Here is a 19,488-nt window from a genome sequence, read left to right as displayed (position 1 = left end):
ATCTTGGCTCACTGCAACCTCTGCCCCTGGGTTTAAGCAAATCTGGTGCCTCAGCCTCCCGAGTAGCTAGGATTACAGGTGCCCACCACCACACCCAGCCAATTTTTTGTATTTTTAGTAGAAACAGGGTTTCACCATGTTGGTCAGACTGGTCTCCAACTCCTGACCTTATGATCCACCCACCTTGGCCTTCCCAAGTGCTGGTATTGCAGGCATGCGCCACCATGCCCGGCTTGTTTTTTTTGTTTCGTTTTGTTTTGTTTTTTGAGATAGGGTGTCCCTCTGTTGCCCAGGCTGGGCTGCAGTGGTGCGATCATAACTCAATGCTGCATAAACTCCTAGGCTCAAGCAATCCTCCTGCCGCAGCCTCCCAAGTAGCTGGGACCATAGGCATGCGCCACCACACCTGCCTAATTTTTATATTTTTTTGTAGAGATGAGGCCTCACTATGTTGCCCAGGCTGGTCTGGAACTCTTGGTGTCAAGCGATGCTCCAGCCTCAGCCTCCCAAAGCAGATTAGCCACCTTGCCAGCCTGAGTGTAATATTTGTCACCCCTACTTCACCATGAGCTCAGGGCTCAGCGGGGATGGGGCTGGTGCCTGTTTTGTCTTGGGCACCTGAACATCATAGGCACTCAGGAAATGTCTGCGGGATGATTGGCGCTGCTGGACAAGCTCGCTACCACCCATGAGGTGCTGGTTTTGCAGAAAGGGCCTGATGGAAAACAGATCCTGGTGTCTTAAGCTCCCATACCTGGCCTAAGAAGGGAGGGAGGTCCTGGGGGGCCTAACTGGCCTGAGATACCTGAAAGACGTGAGGCGGAGGAGAGTCACATTCCAGGGAGGCCACGCACACACACACACACCACATGCACATGCGTGTACACACAAGACACACTACACACACAAGGACACACACGACCAACACACCTGCACACATACACCACACCACATACACACACCATACAAGGGACACACACAGCCTACACAGGCATACACACACATCACACCTCATACTACACACTGGAACACACACACACAGGCGGGCCTGGGGCTCTGGAAGGACTCTTGACTTTGGCGGTAAGGAGGAGCCAGAGGGCGGGGCCAGGGGAGGGGCGGGCAGGTAGGTGCAGCCACTCCTGGGAGGACCCTGCGTGGCCAGACTGTACCAGTGACTCGTCCACACTGCTTGCTAAGGAGACTCCAGGCGTCTCCTGCTGTGGCCGCTCCCTGCCTTAGAGGCCAGCCTTGGACACCTGCTGCCCCTTCCCAGCCCGAATTCTGGTATCTTTCCCTCTGAGCCAACATCTGGGTCCTGCCTTCGACACCACCCCTAGCTTCCTACCTTGGGCTACTGGAGTCTGCCCCAGGGGCCCTTGTCCTGGGCCATGGCCCAGAAGGGGGTCCTGGGGCCTGAGCAGCCGGGGGCTGTGGCCATTCTGCTCTATCTTGGATTATTACAGTTGGGAACAGGTGAGTGAGGACGCGGGGCGGGGCGGGGACAATGCGCTGGAGGGAGCCAGCGTGATCATTTTCTGGGGTGCGCCCTTGTCCGGGGCCCAAGAAAACCCCCGGCTTCCCTAGCTCTTGGCCTCCTCCTCCCACCTTGGCTCTGCCAGGGAAGGGGCCAGCCCTCTGGAGCAGTGGTCGGTGCTGAGGGGTCAGGAAACCCGAGTCTTTTACTCATTGCTCCCTCTTTCTCTTTCTTTCCAGGAGCGGAAGGGACAGAAGGTGAGGCTTTCCTCGGAGAGAAGAGGGGAGGGGGATGGGACTTGGATCGGATTCCCCTGGGGTTTAACCAGTGCCTGGCCCTTGGCTGGGCTGCCCTCCCACTGCATTCTCTTAGGGCTCCCAAGGAGGGGGAGTTGTAGCCCTCACCTTATGGACAGAGGTTCCAAGGTGCTGAGGTGCAGAGAAGCAGCAACTTGCCCAGGGCACACTGCCAGTGAGGGTGCAGCTGGGATTCAGACTGTCTGACTTCCAAAGTGGGGCAATTCAGATGGTTTTTTGGTTTGGTTTTGTCTTTTGAGACAGGGTCTGGGTCTGTCATCATCCAGGCTGGAGTGCAGTGGTACGATCACAGCTCACTGCAGCCTCAACCTCCCGGGCTCATGTGATCCTCCCCCCTCAGCCTCCCTAGTAGCTGGGACTACAGGTGCATGCCACCACACCCAACTAGTTGGTTGTTTTTGTTTTGTTTTGTTTTGTTAGAGATGGGGGCCTCACTACGTTGGGCAGGCAGGTCTTGAACTCCTGGATTCAAGCAATCCTCCTGCCTCCACCTTCCAAAGTGCTGGGATTACAGGTGTGAGCCACTGTTCCCATCCTCAAGGTGGTTTTGAGGGAACCAAACCAAGGGCCTCCTTTCTTGGAAGGCACACAACCCAGCTCTGAGTCAGACTGGCTTTCATTCCCAGCTTCGCTGTGCACTGGCTGTGTGTCACTGGCCAAGTCCCCTACCTTTCTAAGCCCTTAGACTCCTCGACTCTAAAATGAAGCTGCTCGTGTTAGTCTCCTGGGGCTGTGGAGAGAAAGCAGGGAGATGAGGAGGCAAAAAGCCCTTCCCGGGGCTGGCACAGCCGCTGGGCTCTCTAAATAGTGGCTGTTGTCATGATGGTGAGGGAGAGGAAGAACGGGGCTGCAGTTTTCTCTGCTCCTAGATGACTTTGTGAAGAGCAGTTGGGCCCCAGTCCAAACCTCGGCCTCAGTGCGGGTGGGGCTGGGGCTGTCCTGGAAACTAGACATTCACGTCACGGCATCCCAGTTCTGCTGTTCATGTCCACAACGCCATGAGCGCTACAGACATGGGAATGTGCCCCTAGGAAACGCCCAGGTTGGTGTGGTGAAACAGACACAGTTGTGGACTCTGGAACAATCGTGAGATTGGGCAGCTTGGGGCGCATGAGGCTGGGGGTCGGGGGCCTGGGCTCTGAGGCAATGCCCAACTCAGCCAGCAGGAGCCCACCAGGCTACGGAAGGGCTGCCATTCCAATCAAGCATCCACAGGCAGAGGGAAGTTTGCCAGACAGTAAGGATGGGGAAGGGCACTCCAGGTAAAGTGACCTGGATCAGCCAAGGTCCCGGGTAAACAAGTGTGTGGCCTGATGTACACAACTGCGGGGTCCAGAGGGGATGGCTGGGGCCGAGGGCAGTGCCATGACCGCCTGGAAGGTATCTTAAGGGCAGTGTGGAGCCAGGGAAGGGTTTAAGCAGGGCTGTGGCCTGGTCAGATTGGAGGCTTATGAAAATCTTGTAAGAGGTGGGATGGACGGAAGGCTTGCAAGGAGGGAGGCTGCTATGAGACCTGAATTAGGTAATGGGTAGTGGAAAGAAGGGGCAGAACTGCCCATGCCTGGGAGGGGACAAAGGGGTACTGACTCCTGTGAACCCACTTCCCAAGCTCTGTATCAGAGCTCCTGGGCTGCGCAGGAGTGGCCGGGCTAACAGCTCCTTCCCTTCCTCCCCGGCAGCACCCTGCGGTGTGGCCTCCCAAGCACGCATCACAGGTGGCAGCAGTGCAGACCCCGGGCAGTGGCCCTGGCAGGTCAGCATCACCCACGACGGCGTCCATGTGTGTGGCGGCTCTCTTGTGTCTGAGCAGTGGGTGCTGTCAGCTGCTCACTGCTTCCCAAGGTACCGTGGAAGTCAAAAATGGGCTGGAGGTTCAAGTTCATGGGTCAATCCAGGTCAACGGCTGGGGTTCTTGGGTTGGGTTTGAGGGTGTCAGTTAAGTCTGGAAGAGCCAGTTAGGAGTGAAGGGGAGGGATCAGAGGTTACAGGATAAAACTAAGGTGCAATTTGAGACCTAAAAGGAGCTAACTGGAATCGGGTTGAATGCTACAAGGCAGCGGGGGTTAGGGAACAAGGAGAGGTCTCCTGGGTCCCAGCCTTTGCCCCGTGCCTGCAGCGAACACGAATACCGCAAGCAAGACTATGAGGTCATGCTGGGGGCCCACCAGCTGCTGCACTACTCCCCGGACGCCAAGGTCAGCACCGTGAAGGAAATCTTCACCCACCCTAGCTACCTCCAGGAGGGCTCCCAGGGTGACATCGCACTCCTCCAACTTGACATTCCCGTCAGTTTCTCCCGCTACATCCGGCCCATCTGCCTCCCTGCAGCCAATGCCTCCTTCCCCAATGGCCTCCACTGCACTGTCACTGGCTGGGGCCACACGGCCCCCTCAGGTGAGGTGGGACGCGGGATGCCTAGAGGCATGGAGGGCCACCTGACTGGGGAGGGGCCCTGGGTAAGCATCTTCTGCCCCCACAGTGAGCCTCCAGGCCCCCAAGCCACTGCAGCAACTCGAGGTGCCTCTGATCAGTCGTGAGACGTGTAACTGCCTATACAACATCGATGCCAAGCCTGAGGAGCCGCACTTTGTCCAGGAGGACATGGTGTGTGCCGGCTACGTGGAAGGGGGCAAGGACGCCTGCCAGGTAAGCGCAGGTCCAGGGAGGCAGATGACCAGGGCAGCTTGGGAGAGGAGGCCTGGCCCGGTCCTGATGGCTGCTGTGTGGCTTCTCTTCTCAGGGTGACTCTGGGGGGCCACTCTCCTGCCCCGTGGAGGGTGTCTGGTACCTGACGGGCATTGTGAGCTGGGGCGATGCCTGTGGGGCCCGCAACAGGCCTGGTGTGTACACTCTGGCCTCCAGCTATGCCTCCTGGATCCACAGCAAGGCACCAGAACTCCAGCCTCGTGTGGTGCCCCAAACCCAGGAGTCCCAGCCTGACATCAACCTCTGTGGCAGCCACCTGGCATTCAGCTCTACCCCCTCAGCCCAGGCCTTGCTGAAGCCCATTCTTCTCCTGCCTCTGGGTCTGGCTCTGGGCCTCCTCTGCCCATGGCTCAGCGAGCACTGAGCTGGCCCTGCTTCCAGGACGGATGCGTCACACTCAAGAACAGGAGCCTGGTCCTTCCCTGATGGCCTTTGGACACCGGGCCTGGCTTGGGACGCTCCTTCTTCCAGGACTCTGCAGGAGGCTGGCGCCCGATCTTGATCTTTGAGCCCATTCTTCTGGTGTGCTCTTTGGGACTGTAACCGACAGTCACAAGTTTTATTGCCTGTGGCAATGATCAGAGCCTTTGGCCCCTCACCTGCCGTGGACCAGCCCATTGGCCAGGCTCCTATGGAGCTCCTGGGACCCTTGGCTATGCAAATGAGCGCTGGCTCCCACCTGTTTCCGGAAGACTGCTCCCATGCCCGCCCGCCAGCCTGATGAGCATACCTCTCTGCCCTCTCCCTGTGTTCGGGGCTCGGGCCACCTTTGTGCAGCTTCTTTTTTCAAGGACAGGAAAGGTCCCAATCTTGCCCACTGGCCACTGAGTGCCCCTGAGCCCTGACTCCTAGACTCCGGAGGACTGAGCCCCCACCGGAACTGGGCTGGCGCTTGGATCTGGGGTAGGGGTAACAGGGCAGGAAGGAGTAAAATGTTTGAGCACAACTCGCCATGCACCTGTGAAGTGAAATGAAGAACATCGGCTCTTGGCCTCTCCCTCCCACCTCCAAAGTCCAGGGCCACCAGCAGAATGGACTTTAATAAAAAAATGACAAAACAGGTCTGTACATATTTACAGGCTGGGGGCCAGGAGGCACGGGTCCAACGACGGGGGCCAGGCTGCTCACTTCTTGGAGAGCTTGACTTGTTTATGCTTGGGGGGTGCCCACTTGAGACAGACGGAGTCCACTGTGGGGAGAAGGGGCGGGAGGCAGGGCTGGGCCTGGGCCAGGCCAGCTCACACTCGGCTGCCCTACTCTGGGCTCAGGCCAGGTTTCACCTCCTCCAGGTGAGTACAAAAGGGCAGGCTGTGCTGGGGAGGGGCAGGGAAGCCCAGGAATGAGAGGCCTGCCTGGGCTCCATCCAGGGAGCTGGTCTGACTGGTTTGGGATCATGTGACAGCAATAAGGAGGCCTTGACTCCTAGTAGTCCATATACCTACCCCCAGCTCCTTCCCCCACCACACACACACACACACACACACACACACACACACACACACACACGACAGTCCCCTACCCACCTGTGATGGGTGGTTTCTTATACTGGGCACTTTTCAGGTGCTCCTCCACCAGCTTGGGTGTGACACAGATCACATGCTGGCCCTTCCAGTACTTGACCATGTTGAGGGACTGCAGGGTACTGATGATGTCATTCTGGGTGATGCTGGTCATCTGGCTACAAAAAGGGATGCGAGCAAATGCCAGACATGGTGCCCTTATGGGATCTGGCCGAGAGGGCAACAGGGAACAAAGAGATGGATCTTGGCCCATTTCAGGACAAGCCCTGCCCTCAGGGTCCAGGAAGCCCCACCACCTGAGGTCCTTGGTCCTTGATGGACACTGTGCCCCAGAGGCTCCCTCACCTGAGGTCCTTGATGGACAGTGTGCCCCGGAAGTCCCGCAGGATCTCCAGCAGCACCCAGGACCAGTAGCTGCGATAGCTAAGCTTGCCCAGGTCAGACAGCGGTTTCTCTGGGGAGCCGACCGTGCTCTCCAGCTTGGATAGCTCATAACCTGGCAGTGGTACAAAGAGGAACCTAGGATTCAGCCCGCCCTGGCACCCTTGTCCCACGGGTGTCCCCCTCCCAGACAGGCCAGGAGCCACTCACTGAAAGCAATGAGGAACTTCCCGTAGCCTCGGCGTTGGTAGGGGGGCAAGGTCAGGATGCAGGCCACATTGTTTCCATCTGGGGACTCCTTCTCCTATGGGGGGCAGGTGCTCAGGGCCGCTGGGAGGCTCTGTCTCCACTCCATTCACACCTACCCTCGCCCTCCCTACCCCCAGCTTCCCAACCCAGCACCTTGGAGAAGTAGCCGACAATGTGGGCTCCTTGCCTGTCCACCTCGGTCAGGATGTAAAAGACGAATGGCTCCACATCAAAATACAGTGTCTTGTGGTCCAGGAAAAGCTTGGCCAGCAGACACAGGTTCTGACAGTAAATCTGGGGGCAAGGAGGGAGAGACAGGCTCAGGGAGCAGGCACAGGACCCACTCAGCTGGCCTCCAGGAACCAGCACCAGCACGTGGCAAGTGGGTGCCTCGCCAGGCCAGACAGATTTAACACTGGAAGGAGTCTTTGGTCAGCCTCTGACAGATGGAACTGAAAATCAGAGGGCAACCGCTCCAGAGGCACCAGCGGAGCTGGATGAAACCCGGCCACCCCTTCTGAGTGCCAAATACGGGGTGGGTGCCTTCCATGCGGGATCTGGTTCGGTCTTCACAGACATTAACTGTCACTGTTTCAGCTTGGGAAACTGAGGCTCCAAGGCAGGAATTGAGACTTTCCCGTTCATGACTATGTCCCCAGTGGCCAGCACGAGGCTAAGTATGAAGCTGGGTGCCTGGTAAATGTCTGCTGAATGGAGGAGCCTCAAGCCAGAGCTCCAGCCCGTCTGCCCACGTGGCTGCACTCCAGCAGGGGACAATGAGACCAAGTTTGGCTTCATGGCACATACCAAGGGGCTCCCTGGTCTCTGACAGCACAGCCACTCTCACATCCAGCCCGGCAGCCGTGCGAGCCCAGCATTGCCAGGCCCATCTCAGGAGGAAGCTGAAGCTCCCAGAGTGGAAGTGCTTGCCCAGGGCCTCAGAGCTAGCAGAGGGCAGAGCTGGAAAGCACCCCCACATCTCCAGCAGGGGCCCTTCTGCCATTCCACCAAGTCATACTCAGGAAGGCAGAGCAGGGACAAGGGCTGGGCCCAGCCTGTGCATTCTCTGAGTCCAGGGCTAACCAAGCCTCAAGAGATCACTGATAATAACAAGGCCGTGTTAATTAAGCACTTACTGGCACCAAGCACTGCACTGAGCACTTGACATTTGCTGTCTCATTTATTCCACTAACAACACAGCTAGGTAAATATTATGACTCCTGTCTTACAGACGAGGAAACAGGAACAAACTATGTTAAGTCACTTGTCTGTGGTCAGTGAGGAAGTGACAGGGCAAGGTGAGCCACCGTGAAGTGAGTGGGGCCACTCTGAAGCCTGCCCTCTGCCCTCTCTGTCCTATGCTGTATGGCCTGTCTACGGGAAATCAGGACACTTGGGGGAGACCCTCCCAGACTGACAAGGCAAAGGCAAAGTTCTCTACAACAGCAGAGTAGGTCCCAAAGGCCCCAACCTGCCCTGCTGAAGTCATTTGGGGCCAGGAACAAGGAACTCAGTCAGCCCTTGACAGCCACAGAGCTCTCAGCAGGAAATTTCACACAAAGCGGTCCCCTCCCAGTCAAAAACAAACACCTTTCTTTCCAATGCAAGGAGAAATCGCTTCTAAAAGCAGCCTAAGGCAAGACAATCTCCACTCTGGGTTCCAGAACGACCCACGCTTGAACCTAACCCCACCAGCATAAGAGTCCCGGGGCCACAGGGCCCTGCATTTCCTGTGCGCCAACCATAGGCCTAGCGCCAGGCTAGGAGGCCCTCAGAGGCCTTTTTTTTTTTTTTTTTTTTTTTTTGAGACAGATCCTCACTCGTCACCCAGGCTGGAGTGCAGTGGCACAGCCTCGGCTCACTGCAATCTCCACCTCCCAGATTCAAGCAATTCTGGTGCCTCAGCCTCCCGAGTAGCTGGGTTACAGGTGCGCACCATCACACTGGCTAGAGATGGGGGTTTCGCCATGTTGCCCAGGCTACTCTCCAACTCCTGAGCTTAGGCGGTCAGCCCACCTTGGCCTCCCAAAGTGCTAGGATTGCAGGTGAGCTGCCATGATCGGCCCCTCAGAGGCCTTCTGTCCACAGAGGCTCACGCTAAGGCTGCCCCCTCCCCTTTGGTGGTGATGAGGATCATCCGAGAGGTGCCCAGGGCCTCCCAGCCTCCCCTAGCCCCTGGCCACCCACTCACCTTATGGTCTTTGCCGTCGACTTCGTACACAGAGATGTTGCTCTTGCGGTAAATCTCCTTCCCTGGGGGCTGCCGCCACTGGCATTGGCCCTGGTGGGGGAACGAGAGAACAGGCTAACTGCCCATAGGTTCTCTGCTAGGTGGCCCCCATCCACCACTGCGTGCCTTGGAGCAAGTTTCTGCCTCTGTTTCCCCTCAACACTTCACCTGCGTCCAGTAATCCTCCCAGCAGCCTTAGTAGGGCGATCCTTCTTTACAGACCAAGGCCCAGGCACAGAGATGCAAACATCACACAGCGGGGTGGGGTCCGTGGGCCTGGCTCTGGAGGTGCCCGTCCATGACCATGGCCTCCCTAAGCCACACCTATTCGCCTCAGGTTCCACACTTTGGGAAGCAGCCCACTGTGCCATGATAAGAGCGCCCCCTTCCTGACAGCCTCCAATTTCATCGACACCTTAAGGTCCCACTGCCAGGGGGTATGTGTGCTTCCTAGGATGGGACTGGCCTTGGCAAAAGACCTAAAGGGGGTGAGTTACTGTCCCTATTCCAGAGAAGAGGAAGCTGAGGTCTGGAGTCAAGGTCACCCTGCCAGCAACGGCAAAGCCAGGCCTGGAATCCAGGCCTCCTGACACCCAGCAGCTCTTCCCTGAACTTGCTCCTCTGGGCCCATCTCCTCCCTGGAGCTGCCTACGCAGCCGTGCTCAGCCTCCATGCTGGCCTCTGTCTCTACCAGGCCCCTGCCCCGCTCTGCCCGGCCAGCCCAGCCTTACCAGGTGGAAACGGTAGGTCTTCTCGTATTTCATGTACTTGAGGCAGTACTCGCAGAGCCAGAGCTTGGGCTGTTTCCCATAGTCTTCGGGGAATGGTGAGAAGTACCAGGCATCAATTTCATAGTTCCCGATGTGGATCTTGTCCACGTACTTCACCTTGGTGATCTGCAGGTGGGGGTGGGGCACAGCACACGGCTCAGCAGGGGCTCCTCAGCAAGGGGAGATCGGGGACCTGCAGGCAGCTCCCCACCCCGCTTACCGCCTCGTGCTCCTTCTCCAAGGCCGCCGTGGTGGGATCCATCTCTGCATAAGTCTGAGCCAGGAAAGAAAAGTGGGCAGGGGTGAACAGAAGTGGTGACCAGGTTGTCCCTTCCCATCCAGGACCCACAAGCCTTCCCTGCTGTCTTCCAAACCTCATTCCCTGGATGGCAATAATAGCCACACAAGTAGCTGACCTGTCTGACTCAGCTCTGAAGCTGGCCAGTCCAAGCTCCTCTCGCATCCACCCGCCCCATCCCCCAGATATCCCAGACATCCTTGATGCCCAAGTTTGGACCTTTTGCCAGACGAAAAGGGTTAGGATCAGGATAGGGGCTTCAGCTGCATGATGGGGGTAATCCAGCTCTGCCGAAGTTGTGAGCCTCAGATGAAATAACGATCTTGCCCACCATAGGAACTGTCACTACCTCTCCGATGCGCCTGGACCCCTTTCCTGGGCACTAGACCCCACCTGCCCATGGGACTGCCCCATAGGTCCCTCCCACAGGGACAGCAGACTCAAGATGTGCAGAAAGGACCTCAACACTCCTCCCTGCAAACCTGCGGCTCCTCCTGAGTTGCTCATTTCACTGGGAACATCACCCTCAGTCCCACCATCCAAGACCCATAACTGGGCCTGCCTCAGACTCCTCCCTCTCCCTCAGCCTGGCCAAGTCCTAATACAGTGGATGTAGACTCTACCTCTGACATCTCTGGAATTGGGCCCTCTCTGGAATTCTCTCTGTCCTGCTCCAAGTAGTCATGGCCCCATCTCAGGTCTAGACAATTGGCTAGGCCTCCTCAGATTCCCAGCTTCCAGCCCCAGCCTCCTCATTGTTATCAGCAGCCCCCTTTATGCGGCCTTCATGCTTTTGCACAAACGGCTCCTTCCACCTGGAAAATGCCCTTCCTTCTCTCACTGCCAGCAGAAAACGATTCCTCAGCCTGGCATGGAGCGCATGAGTCAGGTGAGTCTGTGATGCTTTGTGACCTATCCTGTGTCACTGTTGTTATTGTGCTCTTTCCTGTCCTTCAAGGCTCGAGATTCTTCCCACCCACTCCAGAAGGCCTGGCTGGATTCTTCCCATGCAGAAAACATTCCCTAGTTCCCAAGTGCAGTGAGAAGTGGTCAACAGGGCAACACCTTCCAAGTATGCCCACCTGGGTTCCCCTATTTTCCAAGCCCTCAGAAAGCAGAGACTAAGAGTGACGCTACACTCACAGCATGTCCCACTCTTAGGTTAGACTCTGTGGGAGGAACTGAGTGCAGCCTGGCAACGAAAGAGGGACCCAAGACAGCCCGTGACCTACACAGGGCAGACGAGGCCCTGCCCCATAGCTGAGAAGGGAGGAAGGAGCCAGCGCTTTACCCAGAACCCCTCTCCACAAAGCACTGTGCTTACCTGGCCTTATCTAATCCTTTCAGTAACCCTAACATAGAGTGTTTTTTTTGTTTTTGTTTTTTTTTGAGACAGAGTCACTCTGTCGCTAAGGCTGGAATGCAGTGGCACCACCTTGGCTCACCGCAACCTCTGCCTCCTAGGCTCAAGCAATTCTCCTGCCTCAGCCTCCCGAGTAGCTGGGACTACAGGTGCACGCCGCCATGTCTGGGTAACTTTTGTATTTTTAGTAGTGACGGGTTTCACCACGTTGGCCAGACTGGTCTCGAACTCCTGACCTCAGGTGATCCACCCATCTTGGCCTCCCAAAGTGCTAAGATTACAGGCACGAGCCACCGCGCCCAGCTGCGTTATTTCAGTTTTACAGAGCAGTAAACAGGCAGGGCAAGGAGAGGTCCCTAGCCCTCCGGGACTAGCAAGCTGCTATTTATTCCAAGTGGTAAGCATGGCATAGACATTCTTTTTCTGAGATAGTCCCTTGCTCTGTCATGCAGGCTAGAGTACAGTGGCGACATCTCAGCTCACTGCAATCTCCTGCCCCTGGGTTTGAGTGATTCTCCTGCCTCAGCCTTACAAGTGGCTGAGACTACATGCACCTGCTACCACACCCAGCTTTTTTCTTTTTTTTTTTTTTGAGATGAAGTTTTGCTCCAGTCCAGGCTGGAGTGCAGTGATGTCATCTCGGCTCACTACAACCTCCACCTCCCAAGTTCAAGTGATCCTCCCACCTCAGCCTCCCAAGTAGCAGGGATTACAGGTGCCCACCAGCATTCTCCACTCGTTTTTTATATTTTTAGTAGAGATGGGGTTTCACCATGTTGGCCAGGTTTAACTCCTTATCTTCTAATGATCCACCCACCTTGGCATCCCAAAGTGCTGGGATTACCAGTGTGAGCCACAGTGCCCCACCTTTTTTTGTATTTTTAGTACAGATGGGCTTTCACTATAATGGCTAGGCTGGTCTCGAACTCCTGACCTCAAATGGTCCAATCATCTTAGCCTCCCAGAGTGCTGCAATTACAGGCATGAGCCACTGCACCCAGATGACATTATTCCATTTCATCCTCACAATGAGCCTTTGAAACAAGAGTGCTCATTGTGCCTGTTGTACAAGACAGGAAACTGAGGCCACAAAGATGTGAGGTCACTTGCCCAAGGTCACAGAACTGGTACTCAGCAGAGATGGGCGTGGGCCCCTGATCTGTCCATTTCTGAACCTAGCCACTGTAAAGATGAGGAAGAAACATTTTCCTCCTCACACGTCTCTTTACGACACATTCCCCAATTCTCACAAAATACAGTCCTCTTCTGCAAATGCAATAAAGAACTACAAAAACACTACTTTTCTTAATTGTTGCAATTTATTTAGAATTAAACATTAATTAGGCTCTGAAGAACCATGCTATTATTAACTGGATGATAGTTTCATTACCTATTCTTTGATTTTTATCACCACTGGCCCGTTATCCACCCTGCTGATTGCCAGCTCAGAGGCATGTCTTTGTTCAGTGCACACTAGTTGGGGAATTAATCTTAGATCTATGCTGTCCAATAGCCACTTGTCACATAGGGCTATTTAAAATTATACTCAGCCAAACATGGTGGCTCATGCCTGTAATCCCAGCACTTTGGGAGGGTGAGGTGGGAGGATCACTTGAGGGCGGGAGTTCCAGACCAGTCTGGCCAACGTGGCGAAACCCCGTCTCTACTAAAAATTAAAAAATGAGCTGGGTGTGGTGGTGGCATGTGCCTGTAATCCCAGCTACTCGAGAGGCTGTGGCAGGAGACTCGCTTGAAGCCAGGAGGTGGATGTTGCAGTGAGCTGCACCACTGCACTCCACCCTGGGCAACAGAGTAAAACTTTGTCTCAAAAACATGAAAATAAATAAAAAATTTTTAAAAATTATAATTCCAAAAAAAATTTTTTTTGAGATAGTTTTGCTCTGTTACCCAGGCTGGATCAAGTACAGTGGCACGATCTTGGCTCACTGCAACCTCCACACCTCCCAGGTTCAAGCAATTCTCCTGCCTCAGCCTCCTAAGTAGCTGGCACTACCACAACTGGCTAATTTTTGTATTTTTAGTAGAGACAGGGTTTCGCCATGTTGGCCAGGCTGGTCTCCAACTCTTGCAAGTGATCCATCTGCCTCAGTCTCTGAAAGTGCTGGGATTACAGGCATGAGCCACTGCACCTGACCATAATTTTAAAATTCTTAATTCTTAGTCACATTAGTTAGACACATTTCAAGTGCTCAACAGCCATATGTGGCTAGTGGCTACTGTACTGGATAGTACAGCTAAAGAACATTTCCATTACAACACAAGTTCGATTGGGCAGTGCTGCCTTAGACCTTGAGGGGTTTTTCCAGTTTAGGGTATTTCAATTTTTTTTTTTTTTTTTTTGACAGAATCTCACTCCGTCACCAGGCACCAGGCTGGAGTGCAGTGGCTCGACCTCAGCTCACTGTAACCCCTCCGCCTCCCGGATTCAAGCAATTCTCCTGCCTCAGCCTCCTGAGTAGCTGGGACTACAGGCGTGTGCCACCACGCCCAGCTAATTTTTTTGTATTTTTAGTAGAGATGGGGTTTCACCATGTTGGCCAGGATGGTCTCGATCTCTTGACCTCGTGATCCGCCCGCCTCGCGTATTTCAAGTTTTTTAATCACACCACAGTAGGAAGTACACTTGGCACTATAAACCTGTTTCCATGTCTGTATATACACACATGTGTGTGCTAGGATCATCAGGAAGTAAGGATGGAACAAGAGGAATCCTGCACTTTTATTGAGTGTGAAATAAAAGCTTCTCAAAACAATACTTGTCCTTAGTAAAGTGCAGCACCCTGATTTTTCTATCTTATCCACTTTCTTTCTTCCACTTAAATTTACATGCTGGGCTTGCCCACTGAACTCATGTACTCAGAGGGATGACACTGTAATGGTTGAAAGTAACAAATGTCTAGGTATCTTGAAACTTTGACAAATTTTGCTCTGGTTTGCACTCCTTATTTAAATTAAGAAACTGAGACATGGTGAGACGCAGTAGCTCACACCTGTGAGCTACTCCCGGCACTTTGGGAGCCTAAGGCAGGAGGATCGTTTGATACTAGGAGTTTGAAACCAGTGTGGGCAACATAGCAATACCCTGCCTTTACAAAACAATCAAAAATTAGTCAGGTATGGTGACACGTTCCTGTGGTCTCAGCTACTCAGGAGGCTGAGGCTGGAGGATTGCTGAGCCCAGCGGGCTGAGGCCACAGTGAGCTATGATTGTACCACTGCACTCAGCCTAGACGATAGAGTGAGACCCCGTCTCAAAAAAATAACAATAATATGTACAACTGTTGTATATCAACGCAAGAAAAAACCAAGGCAGATGCAGCGATGTGTACCTGTGGTCCTAGCTACTTAGGAGGCTGAGGCAAGAAGTTCAAGTACAGGAGTTCAAGTACAGCCCGAGCAACACAGCAAGACTCCTATCTCTCAAGAAAAAAACAAAATCATGGCTAAGGCCTCTAGCTCTGAGGTAGCACAATCTAGCTGATAGATCTAATTCCTTGTCTGGGTCCCTAAACCTATCTGTAGCTCTTCTGTAAATTGGGGATAATAATAATGCTTACCTCACAGGCTTGCTCTGAAATGTCAGTGAGGTCATATGTTAAAACACTGAGCTTAATGCTTCAGCTGACTGGCTAAGAAGCGTTTGGCATCATTGTACTCAGCCCACCCTTTTACTAGCTGTGTGACCTTGGGCATGTAACTCAATCTCTCTGAGCCTGCTTCCTCACCTACCAAAAATGTAACTATTTCTGTGTGCTGAAGTGTTGGGAAGGATTTGAGGAGCTTATACATATACAGGACTTGGCAGGGTGCTTGGCTATAGCAACTGCCCAATAACATTCTCGTCTTTCCCACTGCACTTCAAGTCATTTTGTCTACTAAGACACGGCCACTAGGAGACAAGAGGCTACTGGTCGGCCGGGCATGATCACTCATGCCTATAATCCCAGTACTTTGGGAGGCTGAGGCAGGTGGATCACCTGAGGTCAGGAGTTCAACAGCAACCTGACCAACATGGAGACACACCGTCTCTACTAAAAATACAAAACTAGCCGGCATGGTGGCGCACACTTGTAATCCAAGCTACTCTTGAGGTTGAGGCAGAATCGTTTGAACCCAGGGGTGGAGGTTTCGGCAAGCCGAGACAGCGCCATTGCACTCCAGCCTGGGAAGCAAGACAGAGGGAAGCAAGACCGAAACCCCTTCTCAAAAAAAAAAAAAAAAAAAAAGGCTACTGGTACAGGAGGCCTGAATTCTAGTCCCAGCTGCACCATTTCCTTGCTGTGAAAATGTAACCAAGCCCTTACCGTCTCTGGGCCTGTTTTCTTACCTATGAAAAGTAAGAGGAAGTAGATAAAGTTCCTGACACACTACAGGAGCTTAAGAAACAGGATTTGCCAAGGTTTTGGCACAGGGGCCCAAGAGACCCAAGAGAGCCAGCAGAGGCAGCTGGGCCTCCTGGGCCTGGGGACAGGAAGGGACCCGGACCTTCTGCACATGGTTGATCTCATCATGCTTGCGCTTTTGGTTGCGAGTGATCTTGCGCTCAGGCTGTTCAGCGAGCTCACTCAGGTACTTCTCTGAGTTCTTCTGCACAGCATCCTTCACCGTCTTGGTCAGTGCCAGCCGGTTCTTGTCTACCCACTCGTCCAGCCGCCGGTTAACTGTAAGGATGGGCCATGAGAGCACTGCCAAGGCACCCCACTCCCTGCACCCAGGCCCAGATGCACCAAGCCACTCACAGCCCACGTAGTGTACATAGAATTCCTCTCGGCCCTCCTGGTCATTCACCCGCGACTGGATCACTTCAGCAGAATCTGTGACAGGGAAAAAGGCTAGGGTCATCAGGAAGGTAAGGCTGGAACAAGAGGAGTCCTGCACACTGAGGATTGGTGTCCAGAGTCAATGGCCACACATGAGCTAAACTTGCTGGTCTACCTCTGCCATTCTGCTCAATCACTGCCACAACTGTGACGTGGACCAGGTTGGGGCTGTTATTCCTATTTTACGGAAGAGAAAAAAAACTGGCTGGGTGTAGTGTTTCACACCTGTAATCCCAAGCACTTTTGGAGGCTGAGACAGGCAGATCACTTGAGGCCAGGAGTTTGAGACCAGCCTGGCCAACCTGGCAAAATCCCATCTCTACTAAAAATACAAAAAAAAAAGAGCAGAGAGTGGTGGCACACCCCTGTAATCCCAGCTACTTAGGAGGCTGCGGCAAGAGAATTGGTTGAACCTGTGAGGCGAACGTTGCAGTGAGCCACTGCACTCCAGCCTGAGTGACAAGAGTGAGACTGTCTCAAAAAAAAACCCCAAAAAAACCAAAAAAACAACAAAAAACAAAACTGAGGATTACCAGGGTCATGGATTTGAAAAATGATAATAGCTAATACTTAACTGAATTTAAGTCTGACCCTAAATTCAATGATCATTTTACCATATACCCTCAGTCATTCATTTGTTCAGGGATCATGAAGGTTGGCTCTGGGTTAAGACATCCTAACTAGGCCGGGTACAGTGGTTCACGCCTGTAATCCCAGCACTTTGGGAGGCTGAAGCGGGTGGAACATGAGGTCCAGAGATCAAGACCGTCCTGGCCAATATGGTGAAACTCCGTCTCTACTAAAAATACAAAACTTAGCTGGGTGTGGTGGTGCATGCCTGTAGTCCCAGCTATTCGGGAGGCTGAGACAAGGAGAATTGCTTGAACCCAGAAAGCAGAGATTGCAGTGAGCCGAGATGGAACCAATGCACTCCAGCCTGACGACAGAGCAAGACTCCATCTCAAAACAAACAAACAAACAAAATAGCCTACATTAATATATAATTCCAGTTCCCTACTTCTTAGCGATGTGTGACTGAGCAAGTTATTCCATCTTTCTGAGCCTCAGTCTCTTCATCTGTAGAAGAAGGATAACAGCCAGGCACAGTGGCTCGCCCAGTAATCCCAGCACTTTGAGAGGCTGAGGTGGGAGGATCACCCAAGCCCAGGAGGTCTAGGCTGCAGTGACCTGTCAACGCGCCACTGCGCTCCCACCTGGGTGACAGAGTGAGATCCTGTCTAAAAAAAAGAAAAAAGGGGTAATAGTGCCAACCTTAGAAGGTGAGTTAATGTCTCCAAAATTTTTAGCACAGCACCTGACAATTAGCAGACCATTCAATAAATGAGTAAGGCAACCACCATGTGCCTGGCCGTATGCTATGTTGTTGCCGGGTACAGAGGACACAGTGATGAATCACAAGAAGTCCTGCCCTCCAGAAATTCCCAGTATGATGGAGGAAGACACAGAGAGAAAATTACAACATAATGGTACAAAAACTATGACAGAGGTATGAAACAAATGTTGCAAGAACACAGAGAAGGGAACAACTCACTTTGCCTGAAGGAGAATCGAGGATGATATCACAAAGGATACGAAGCTAAAAAGCTGAGTAGGAGGTAGACAGGCGAACAAGGAGAGAAAGAAAAGGCATTCCAAGCAGAGAGCACAGGTGGTAAAAAGCCGTGTGGTCTTCAGAGGATACAGTGTGCTATGGCCTGGAAATGGCCTCCGCTAGGGTTGGCTAGAAACTGGAGAGGTTTAAAAACTGGGTGCAGTGGTTCACGCCTGTAATCCCACCACTTTGGGAGGCCGAGCTGGGCGGATCACCAGGTGGGGAGTTCAAGACCAACTTGACCAACATGGTGAAACTCCATCTCTACTAAAAATACAAAAATTAGCTGGGCGTGGTGATGAGCGCCTGCAGTCCCAGCTTCGGGAGGCTGAGGCAGGAGAATCGCTTGAGCCCAGGAGGCAGAGGTTGCAGTGAGCCGAGATCGTGCCACTGCACTCCAGCCTGGGCGACAGACCAACACTGTCTCCAAAGAAAGAAACTGGAGAGGTCACAAAAACCAATGCCATTCGAAGGAATTTGAAGTTAATTTTAAAATAAGAGAAGGCAGCAGAACATTACGAAAGGGGAACCTGTTGTTTTTCTGGAAGGTATTCTCTCTGTGGCCGGCTGCCAGGGACAAATGGAAGGAGAAGACGCAGAGACAAGACGGGTGAAGAAGAAGCGTTAGCAAGAAAAGAGAATGAAACCTAAGACTGGGCAAGGAAGTGGAATAGGAAGAATCCTGGAGATGGCCTGAGTGGGGGGGTTTTGTAGCCGTCGCTCGGCAAAATCCGAGGCCGACCGTTTCCCAGAACTGGGCTGGCATCTCAGCGCCTGGAACTCAGCGTTCTTTCCTCAAGCCCCGTCCCCGCTCCTCTCCACTCCCAGCCCCAGGCTCTCAGCCTCAAGGAGAATGAGTTCTCAGGCCCCGCCCCCAGGCCCTGGGCCCCGCCCTCACGCCAGGTGCTATCCGGCCGCCGGCACAGGTACGTTTCTCCAATCTCCACCGTGACTTCTGGCTCGCCGCGTGCCGGGGTCGGCGGAGAGACGCGGCCCGGGGATGGGGCGGCCCCTTCTGCGGCCGCATTCTCCCCGGGCCCGGGCTCGACCTCCCCCGCGACCCCTGAAGTTGCGGCTGCAACCGCCGCAGCAGCTCCCTGTGCCGCCATTGTGGGAGGGGAAGTGACGCCAGAGTCGGGCGCCACGCGGCCCTTTTAGCTCCGGGTCATTGGTGAGTGGGGTGGGCTCCTCAGGCTTGAGGGCAGGATTTGTGACGTACGGGAGCCTATTGGCTGGTGTTGCCGTCCCGGCGGCCCCGGGAAAAGCGGGTTGTTGACTGTGCAGCGGTCCTGGAGCTCCTGGCTTTCCGCGCGGTGCTGTGGCTACAGCCTGTGGTTGAAGAAGAGAGACAGACTTTCCTTAGGCGGTGACTCAGCTTAACGCTCAACATTTTTTTCTTTTTTTTTTTTTTTTGGGAGGCTCGCTCCGTTGCCAGACTGCAGTGCAGTGGTGCGATCTTGGCTCACTGCAACCTCCGCTTCCCGGGTTCAAGCGATTCTCCTGCCTCAGCCTCCCAAGTAGCTGAGACTGCAGGCGCGCATCACCACGCCCAGCTAATTTTTGTATTTTTAGCAGAAACGGGATTTCACCATGTTGGCCAGGATGGTCTCGACCTATTGACCCGCCGAGCTCGGCCTCCCAAAGTGCTGGGATTGCAGGCGTGAGCCACCTCGCCCGGCTCTTTTTTTTTTTTTTTTTTTTTTTTTTTTTTTTTTTTTTTTTTGTGT

The 19,488-nt window shown here is 53.8% G+C and overlaps 2 protein-coding genes across 4 annotated transcripts; one reads left to right on the top strand and one right to left on the bottom strand.

Moving 5' to 3' along the window:
* Nucleotides 1-1,130: 1,130 nt before the first annotated feature.
* Nucleotides 1,131-5,443, top strand: LOC116526701 (prostasin). Its single transcript, XM_032243287.1, has 6 exons — nucleotides 1,131-1,473; nucleotides 1,714-1,731; nucleotides 3,471-3,633; nucleotides 3,908-4,185; nucleotides 4,271-4,437; nucleotides 4,532-5,443. The coding sequence occupies exons 1-6, from the start codon at nucleotides 1,389-1,391 to the stop codon at nucleotides 4,859-4,861; spliced, it is 1,041 nt and encodes a 346-aa protein (XP_032099178.1). The 5' UTR covers nucleotides 1,131-1,388; the 3' UTR covers nucleotides 4,862-5,443.
* A 39-nt stretch (nucleotides 5,444-5,482) lies between these two features.
* KAT8 (lysine acetyltransferase 8) lies at nucleotides 5,483-18,896 on the bottom strand. Of its 3 annotated transcripts, none has more exons than XM_032243281.1 (11): nucleotides 18,660-18,895; nucleotides 16,069-16,143; nucleotides 15,815-15,990; nucleotides 9,868-9,921; nucleotides 9,609-9,773; nucleotides 8,839-8,928; nucleotides 6,801-6,941; nucleotides 6,609-6,702; nucleotides 6,363-6,513; nucleotides 6,021-6,175; nucleotides 5,483-5,686 (listed from the first exon to the last, which is right to left on the bottom strand). In XM_032243281.1, the coding sequence occupies exons 1-11, from the start codon at nucleotides 18,868-18,870 to the stop codon at nucleotides 5,622-5,624; spliced, it is 1,377 nt and encodes a 458-aa protein (XP_032099172.1). In that variant the 5' UTR covers nucleotides 18,871-18,895; the 3' UTR covers nucleotides 5,483-5,621. The 3 variants fall into 3 exon arrangements, with proteins under 3 accessions (XP_032099172.1, XP_032099173.1, XP_032099174.1); XM_032243282.1 differs by lacking the exon at nucleotides 18,660-18,895 and adding an exon at nucleotides 18,455-18,582; XM_032243283.1 differs by lacking the exon at nucleotides 6,801-6,941 and having other exon boundaries at nucleotides 5,485-5,686; nucleotides 18,660-18,896.
* Nucleotides 18,897-19,488: the final 592 nt, after the last annotated feature.

The sequence above is a fragment of the Sapajus apella genome, unplaced genomic scaffold (assembly GCF_009761245.1).
Source record: "Sapajus apella isolate SASKATOON/1434 unplaced genomic scaffold, GSC_monkey_1.0 scaffold51, whole genome shotgun sequence".
NCBI classification, from domain to species: Eukaryota; Metazoa; Chordata; class Mammalia; order Primates; family Cebidae; genus Sapajus; species Sapajus apella.
This window is presented reverse-complemented; position numbering and strand designations above follow the sequence as displayed.

Excerpts from the sequence above, each read along its gene's own strand:
- LOC116526701 (XM_032243287.1), top strand. The coding sequence starts at position 1,389 with ATGGCCCAGAAGGGGGTCCTGGGGCCTGAGCAGCCGGGGGCTGTGGCC. Across the intron at positions 3,634-3,907 it reads GCTGCTCACTGCTTCCCAAG|CGAACACGAATACCGCAAGC; the intron begins GTACCGTGGAAG and ends CCGTGCCTGCAG. Across the intron at positions 4,438-4,531 it reads GGGGCAAGGACGCCTGCCAG|GGTGACTCTGGGGGGCCACT; the intron begins GTAAGCGCAGGT and ends TTCTCTTCTCAG.
- KAT8 (XM_032243281.1), bottom strand. The coding sequence starts at position 18,870 with ATGGCGGCACAGGGAGCTGCTGCGGCGGTTGCAGCCGCAACTTCAGGG. Across the intron at positions 9,774-9,867 it reads TGGAGAAGGAGCACGAGGCG|ATCACCAAGGTGAAGTACGT; the intron begins GTAAGCGGGGTG and ends CCCCACCTGCAG. Across the intron at positions 8,929-9,608 it reads AGACCTACCGTTTCCACCTG|GGCCAATGCCAGTGGCGGCA; the intron begins GTAAGGCTGGGC and ends TTCCCCCACCAG.